Source organism: Stereum hirsutum (genome assembly GCF_000264905.1).
Source record: "Stereum hirsutum FP-91666 SS1 unplaced genomic scaffold STEHIscaffold_11, whole genome shotgun sequence".
NCBI lineage: Eukaryota > Fungi > Basidiomycota > Agaricomycetes > Russulales > Stereaceae > Stereum > Stereum hirsutum.
In genome coordinates this window covers 1,474,249-1,482,256 of record NW_006763141.1, presented here as the reverse complement: position 1 = coordinate 1,482,256, position 8,008 = coordinate 1,474,249, and the positions used below count along the sequence as shown (strand labels likewise).

General features: G+C 51.2%; 4 protein-coding genes across 4 annotated transcripts; 3 read left to right on the top strand and 1 right to left on the bottom strand.

Moving 5' to 3' along the window:
* Positions 1 to 801: 801 nt before the first annotated feature.
* On the top strand, positions 802 to 1,918 carry STEHIDRAFT_159242 (uncharacterized protein; the record flags this gene model as incomplete). Its single annotated transcript, XM_007306611.1, has 2 exons — positions 802 to 1,181; positions 1,243 to 1,918. 2 exons carry the CDS (start codon positions 802 to 804, stop codon positions 1,916 to 1,918), a joined length of 1,056 nt encoding a protein of 351 aa, XP_007306673.1.
* Positions 1,919 to 2,052: 134 nt separating this feature from the next.
* STEHIDRAFT_159241 (uncharacterized protein) lies at positions 2,053 to 3,228 on the top strand (the record flags this gene model as incomplete). The annotated part of the gene is made up of 1 exon (XM_007306610.1): positions 2,053 to 3,228. One exon carries the CDS (start codon positions 2,053 to 2,055, stop codon positions 3,226 to 3,228), a length of 1,176 nt encoding a protein of 391 aa, XP_007306672.1.
* Positions 3,229 to 3,534: 306 nt separating this feature from the next.
* Positions 3,535 to 5,342, bottom strand: STEHIDRAFT_159240 (uncharacterized protein; the record flags this gene model as incomplete). The annotated part of the gene is made up of 4 exons (XM_007306609.1): positions 3,535 to 3,646; positions 3,700 to 4,103; positions 4,155 to 4,477; positions 5,048 to 5,342. 4 exons carry the CDS (start codon positions 5,340 to 5,342, stop codon positions 3,535 to 3,537), a joined length of 1,134 nt encoding a protein of 377 aa, XP_007306671.1.
* A 1,321-nt stretch (positions 5,343 to 6,663) lies between these two features.
* On the top strand, positions 6,664 to 6,948 carry STEHIDRAFT_159239 (uncharacterized protein; the record flags this gene model as incomplete). The annotated part of the gene is made up of 2 exons (XM_007306608.1): positions 6,664 to 6,738; positions 6,802 to 6,948. 2 exons carry the CDS (start codon positions 6,664 to 6,666, stop codon positions 6,946 to 6,948), a joined length of 222 nt encoding a protein of 73 aa, XP_007306670.1.
* Positions 6,949 to 8,008: the final 1,060 nt, after the last annotated feature.

Below are 8,008 nucleotides of genomic sequence, written 5' to 3'. Positions count from 1 at the left end.
GGTCCGTAAACATCGAGGAGGCTGCCTAGGAGAGGTCACCAGCTCGACATTGCGGGGTCTTTTGGTGGAGTATTTGACGAGATGAAATATGTACTCACCAAATCCGTTCACTGAGACTGGGAAATAGTGAGCTTCGAGCGAGGACGTGCGCGGCAGAGAGAACGGAGAGGGGGGAGGGAGGGGAGATAGATAAAGAAAATAAGAGGGGGCCGTGCATCGGAGACGCGGGGAGACGGTGACGGTGACGGTGACGGTGAAGTCGCCGATCTTGAATTGAGTTGCCGGTGTTGTCATTCCAGGGTCGCGATTGCGTCAAGAATAATAAAATAAATGCAGTCCGAGAACCCGCTGAGCCCCGCATATATGCAGACGCGAACCCTCTATGCGAGCAGCCCATTTTGACGCAGTATAGCATACGAAGGTGTTGAGAACGGGGATCGTGAGCCCGCCCAACCACCTTCCATTTTCGGACGCTTATGTCACTGCACCGGCGACGTGGCTCGTCAACGCGTCTTGCGCCTCCGACACGCTCTCGACTTTGACGATTTATCTCTCGCTCGAGCTTTTCTTTCATGTATATAATCAATCTATAAATCAATACTATGTATGCTGCAGCTTCGTCATACAGATAAATAAATAATAAGATGAAAGCACAGAAATGAGGAGCAAGAGAAAAAGGCCCTGTGTGGCCCAAGCAACAAATTCAAATACAGCCGCGCCTTTGTGTCTTGTGTCCAAATGAAACCTCACTCGCTTGTTGTGTCTTCACTACTCCTTCATTCATCCACCCCACTAGCTATCATGACACAACCTAAAGGCACTGGCAAATCACGCACATTTCACTCAAGGAAGAATACTTGGATCCATGTTGGGGAGGAGGAAGCCAGTGGGCAGAAAGTGGACCTCTCCGCACTTCGGAAAGCAGCCGAAGTCTATCTCAAAGAGCTGAAGGTGACTGCCGCCCAGAACGAGGAGATATCCCGACTCTATGATGCGAACTACGGCTTTGACTATGAATACCGCGTCCTTGATGATCAGCACCAGTTAAGTGCCACATCTCTCCTCGCAGCGGCTGGTTTGGATTTTGAGGAACGTGAATCATTGGCGAACCGCTGGGCTACGGTTTGGACACGGAAGTCAGGCAAGAAGAAGGGACAGACTTGTCGTATATTGTTCCGATGGTGTGTGATTTCTCTGACTACTTTGAATGTACTATCACTAATCAGCATGTTGGCGTGTCAGTGCGTGCGGTTACGATCACTCACAGCGTGGAACGAAGGAGAGGCACAATCCCTTTCCATACGTGGGCTGTCCAGCCCATGCGGAAATCCTATACACTGTTGAAACTCAAAAGATCTTGCCGATCCGAGGCCTGCTTCTTCACAATGATGCCTGTCATGGAGCCGAACTCACCGACTTTCCTCGCCGTAACCTTCATCCCTCGGAATTTGCGGTAGCACTTCAGCAACTCCAAGATGGCTCAAGTCTGGATGAGATTCAAACGCGTAACCGTCAGATGCATAAGACTCGGAAGTATGAAGGCCAGCCAAGCGATCTGTCGAACTCACCTTACCGATGGTTACTGAAGCCCTACGACACGCGTTCGTTATACCGTCAGTACAACCGCATGCAAGGTATCAAGGTCACAGAAGCAGCGCACGTCAACATTCATCTACTCATCAAGGAATGTTTACGACGCGTGGAGCAGGATCTACTTGAAACTGTCACTTACGAGAGCGCTCTAGGAATTGTCACGGACGCTACAACGGCATTGGAGTCTGTCCTTCAGGATCATCCCGGACTCTTTCAGAAAGGAAAGTTGAATACTTACGGGCTTACTGGCTGTCCGAGGACCTCTGGAAGAGCTGGTCTGCTTACGGTCGGCGCTATGCATCAGTCTTACTTCGCTGTGAGATAGAGGGAGTACTTACGACGACCAACCATCTGGAATCCTTCAACCGAGTCTTCAAGCGTCGGCGGCTCCAGCGCTGGCAACGAGGTGGTCGTTGTTTGCGTCTCGATGTCCTGCTGCTTCTAGTGGTGACAAAGATCATGCCGGCGATCTTTGAACAACGATCACTTGCAAAAGAAGAAGATGCCCGATGGAGAAAACAACTTACCTCACTTCCTGGGGGAACTGCCCTTATTCGTCGCATGGACTCCAAACCATCCACCAAGCTTCCTCCAATTGCATTCTTGTGTCCGGATAACTCTCGTGATGCCTCAGCCAGTGCACTGATCGAACACAATCAAATCAGCCGGATTCCCACTCCAGATGCTGAGTCGCGGACATTTGCTTTCAATTGCTATTCATCGTATGCGACAGCCACAGATCCAAATCCTTCCATGTACACCGTTACTCTGGCATGCGAGGGCCACAGGTCAACATGTGGTTGCCCTGACTTCAACAAGAATGGAGGTGCATGTAAGCACATGCGTGCCGCCCTATTACAGCTGGATATTCTTCGGAAGGCCGTCCCCACCGCACCTTATATCCATCTACCTACATCCGAAGCCGAAGCCCTCCAAATTCATAACACGCACCTTGTTGCAACGCCAACCACGGCCCCTACATACAACCAGTCTCTGGGCTCAATTGCCACTCGCCCAGTCGCCCGTGCTGCGTTAGCAGTGGAAGATATCCTTGGAAGACCAAGTCAAGCAGGCAGCAAGGTTGCCTCTTCGGAAGAGACGGGTGACTTAGCCTGGGTAGAGACAGTGTCGGACGTCGACAGTGATTGCACAGAGAGTGTGGCGACTGATGCTGAGGAGGAAGAAGGAGGCGGTCCTTCGGAATTTGCAGCTCTAGAAGACATGCCAACCTCTGTGTCGCGTCGTGGTATCGACCAGCAAACGATAGCACGAGCACTGCATGACTTAGATAGTGTGGCGCCCAAGCTCCGTCAGTTGAGCATCTTTCTCGAAGAAGTTGGCGCGGGCCCTCACGTACCTATTGAGCTTTGCGTGATGGATCTTGAGCGGGCGAAGAGTGCGAAGGCCGCCTTAGATGCACTTTCCGCGGAGCTCGGAAGAATTGGCTCAACGGAAGGAGACGTTCCCGAGACAAACAGCTCAAACAAAGGCGAGGATCCCAGAGATGTGCTAACAACCCTGCGAGCAGTACCAGCTACACCCACAAGAAGCTCATCAAAGCGAGCACGAGAACATATCATTGCTGCTTCGCCCGAGAAGAAGCAGAAGCGCCACGAATCCTATTCGTGGCATTGATTGGAGAAAGAGTTACCGAGAAAAGTCCTCGACAATGAGGGTTCGCAGCTACTTAGTATCCGGTGTCGTTGATATTTGTCTAGTCATATATGAATAATATACAGCTCATAGAAACAGAGAAATACCACGGAAAAGCCTGAACAAGAGAGGGATAAGGAAAAGCTCGAGCGAGAGATAAATCGTCTAAGTCGAGAGCGTGTCGGAGGCGCAAGACGCGTTGACGAGCCACGTCGCCGGTGCAGTGACATAAGCGTCCGAAAATGGAAGGTGGTTGGGCGGGCTCACGATCCTGTTCACCTTCGCTTCTCAATCCCGCTCCACCATCTGTATCTCATCCGTGCCGTGAAGATTCGCCGTCTCGGTCAAGGTGCGTGCAAGGAACTCACGAATTTTGGTACCCGTAGCCAGCTTAGCGTAACTGACCGCAAAGTCGTTTTTTGCAGAATGTCCTCGATCTCGACCAGCGCGGACCTGTGCAGCCCCTGCTTCCACATTTCGGGGATGAGCTCGCGCATAACGTTCGCCTTCTTGGTTCGCTTGTAAGTTTTCTTTCTCTTCCCCAATCGAACCGTCTTCCTTAGTGAATTCTGGGACTGAATCAACGCGCGAACATTGATGGACACGATGCGTCTGAAGAACTTCGCACCGTACACTGTGCCCTTTTTCTGTGACACCTTCAGCTGTTTGATGTTCTTCCCTTGTAGGAGGTCCAGAGGAAACCAACCGCCCAGAAACCTCGTGAGATTGCATAGCCAGTTGGTCAAGGTTACTTCCTGCAGTTCGGCTGAGTATTCGAACTCGAAATTGAAGGTAAGTGCCAGCAGCTCATCCACATACTTGTGCTTATTTGAACCTAGGAACGTAAACGTCCAGACCTACATATTCCTGTGAGTCACCGTCTTGCATGTTTAAATTATGACACTCACCGACATCACATACATAGCCCAACCAATATCGCCGTCTGCGATAGCCGACTGGAACTCGTAATGAAGAAGCGAGTCACGACTTCGGAGAAAGACATTCGCATGTTCAGCATCGCCGACATCCTTCCATCCTACCGGCATCTTGCGCTTCGACGCTGATTCCGTCCACGGACTGCCCATGTTGAAAAATTCTTCCGTTTGTTTACCACCTGCCAGCGCGATCTGGTACCTCGTCGTTGTAGCGTACTTCTCGCAGATAACCTTTGCGTGTTTCAACAGTTTGTCGAAATCGGTTTCATGATCTTGGAAGTATGTGTTGAGGTCATCTTCTCATAGATGCACTTTAAGGTAAGCTCGTCAGTTTCTTGTCCAAGGATGCGCTCAACGATTATCACTCACTTCCGACAGTCAGAAACATCGGCCTTCAATGCATCTACCACTAGATGCTCAGTGGAGTCGCAGTCTGGTCGTTTCACATTCTTCACGGTCCCGCCGAGCAATACGTTTAGCGAGCAGTGCGATGACAGGTCATAACTCTCGGAAACGCGCCAGTGCGTACGAAGAATTCTCTCCAGGTATAGCCAGCCCATGAGCTACAACTAGATCAGAGGAAGGACCCAGGCGTATTTCGATTAGCGGTGCGGACAATCGGACATGATTTTCTTCAGGGTCTCTTCAGGGTGCGTAGTTTCTCAACACTTGATTGATCCCCTCCGACAATTATGAACAATTTATCTTCCTCATCGTTCGGCATGCCTAGTTGGATCTAGGACCAGATCGTCAAGGGCCTTCGCCGTCTCGCCGGTGTTTCAGGAGCAGGAGTTCCAATTCGAGGAACTCATGGGAAATATATTCCACTGGCACATCACGCATTCGGTAAACCTTGTGCGTGGTACGCAGCCTGAGCGTTACGAGCTCGGAGTGCTGGGCTGATTCTTCCCTCTTTTCGATGAGGAAGTTAAGGATATGAAGGGAGAAGATGTCGGATAGCTGTTGGAAGTGTAAGCGGTCTCGAACGGTCTCCTGTGTGAGCTGCTTCCGCCGCTGTTTGGTACGCGCTTGGTCGAGCGGTTCTGGGTCCAGAGCCTCCGGCCGCGGAAGGCTACAGTCCTCGAGAGCGAGGTACGTGCTCGCCGTCCCGTTATGCATCTGATCTTTCTTGCCATAATCTGGACCCCACGCCCTGGCCATTCGATTAATGTCATCGTAGATCAACAGGAATACCGGGCTCAAGGCTGATTTACACATATCGGCTCGCGCTTGGAAAGTGTTCCCAGATGGCCAAGAACGGATGCATAGAAGACGGAGATACCGGGTCGGGTGTGTATCGGGAGGCTGTCTGTCCAAAGAGCCACACACCGACGATGTACTAGAACAGGTCACCGTGAAAGTTGTACGCTCCGTTCATCATCATCGTGCACGTAGTCAAGGCAATCTCATCATCTCCTGACAACAGTGGCGGTCCTGGGTAAGGTAAGGACATGAAATACACGCACCTTTCAAGGATCTCGATAATTCTGACCGTACTCAGATGCGGTAGGTTTCCCCACCACTTTTCTGATGGCCCACTCTCGCAGCCTGCAACTCGCCATCTTCTCTTTCACCGTCGTGCTCTTCTGCCCCACCGGTGACTTTGGGATTAGACCAACTCCTACAGCTGTTGCATTCGTTGTCGAGCTGCTGTCAGCTGGATTTTGGGTGTTACGGGTGCGCGTGGGTGCGGAGCAGTGACGGGCGTACATGAGCTCAACGATTTCATCCGCGTTCACGTTTTCACCACCACTGAGGAAGGATAAGACCATTACGTTGAGCCTCGGAGCATCAGACCGCCTTGGGTCATCAACGGTCCGGGATATTCTTTCGAAGAGGTCAACGAGGAAGGTCCCAGAAGTCCACTTGTCGCCCTTGATTTTCTCGAGGATCTGCTCCATGTATACCGCTCGGGCTTTTTGAGCGAGGGGTGAGTGTGGCAAGCCTAGTTTAGGGGCCGAGAAGCAACTAACCCACAAAATCTTTGAACTCAGAGCGGTAAACAACTTGATCAAGTATAATTTTGTCGGTGTTCAGGCCTAAGTCGAGGAATCTCCCTCGTTCAAGGTCCCAGATACGGACCCTTGCGTGCGGCCGTTTTACTCTCATGGAACATCACTGGTAACGATTATTGCAAAGGTTGGGTTATATTTGCTTGCATTGAGCTCGCACTGTGCTCAGGAATGGAACGTTATAGCCGCGCTGGTCATGTATCAACGTGCACGCCGGTTTGCATTAGTACCACCAAACGATCTCTCTCAGCTCTTTTTCCTCGCCGAACAACGGCTTGATGCTCATCTTGTCGCTATCAACGCGCTCAACCCGGTGGATTCGAAAGTCGGCGCATAGATCGTCCTTCCTGTCAATACCGACGAACCATTGTTGCACCTTTCCGGCCTAGTCGATCAAAGAGAAAGCTCACGCAACATATACCTAAGATTAGATTCGCGGGTAGAAAGAGGGATTCAGAGTTTATCGGGCTATGAGAGAGGAGTATGCGTTCCTAAACGCGAAGGTCAAGTTGATTGAGAGAGACCCGGGATCGCTGGGCGCTGTGGTAAGACTACCGCGCAGTCATAATACTCGCAGGAGCTGACTTTAATGTCATTTCATGATAAAGGTTCTATTGTCGCCGACGTTGGTGACTCTCCACCTCGCGCAAGTCAATCGTTTCATTCTTACATTATCCACCGCCAGGACACTGCGCGTGGACATGAGCGATCTCTTCACACATGATTGGCCGGTGCTTGAGATCGGCTCGAAGTAACTACACGGTGTAAGTTTTTGCCTGATTCTCTCTGCGCGAATGTATACTGATGGGTATCAACAGGACGCAATGTACTGCTGACTGGGCTTCTCACGAATAACATGTAGTCCTGGAAAGGGACCACGGCTGAACGGGCGTGGCGACACCTCAGACAGGCTCTCGAACGGAAGGTTAGCCCCCAGAAGACGGATCTGAAATACAGCAAGATCGTGTTCGACACGATTTTTGGGTTTGATAGGTTGTCGAGTCCGCCACCCTGGCTCGTCAGCTCGTTCGAGATCTATGGGTGAGGAAAGCGAATCTTGTCCTAGTTTCAGTGGTCTTCGCTAGGCCCACCCTGGCCCACCACCCTGAATGGCTCATTTAGACCTATTTGCGATATGAAGCCCTGGAAGGTGTAGTGGAGCGGACGATGTCGCTCGACATCATTTCTACGTGTCTACGTGTCTACATTTACTCATCGTCACTCAAAACTTGTTCTTGACAAGCCGATGCACGTACTCCGAATGTGTTCCCAACAGCGACCTGTCGACGTGGCTCTTACACCCCTTTCGAATCGGACGAAGAAGATGCAGCGGTTGAGTCAGCACTCGTGGGACTTGCGCCCTTTCCATATGGCTGTTGCGACGAGGTAGCGGGATTCTCGTTCAACCTATTATTACATTTAAGAACGCCAATTCCTCGTCGTATTGCTGTCTGTGCTCTGGTCGAACAAAGCTTTGCATGACGGTCTTCTTGATAGTTGTGATTTTTTGGTTTGATATACATGTTTGAGTGCTTCGTCAAGTCCATTGGAAGGCATGGTTCCGAAAGCTTGCTGTGGCACCGAGGATTACTCGTCTGAGCCCGCATCTAGCACGTTCATCTCGCTCTTGTCCTGTTCCTTCCCTGATTGGCTCGCGCGTTAGCGCACGTAAGACTCCCCTCCCCTCACCGTTGCAGCACTACCAGCGCAGGGGTAATGGAGCCAGAGCATATGTACCGGCCAAAAAGTGACGACTGAACGAGGAGAAGAGTAGTCTGGTCAAACTCGGAGTCGTTTGGCGTGGCCGACCGGTAT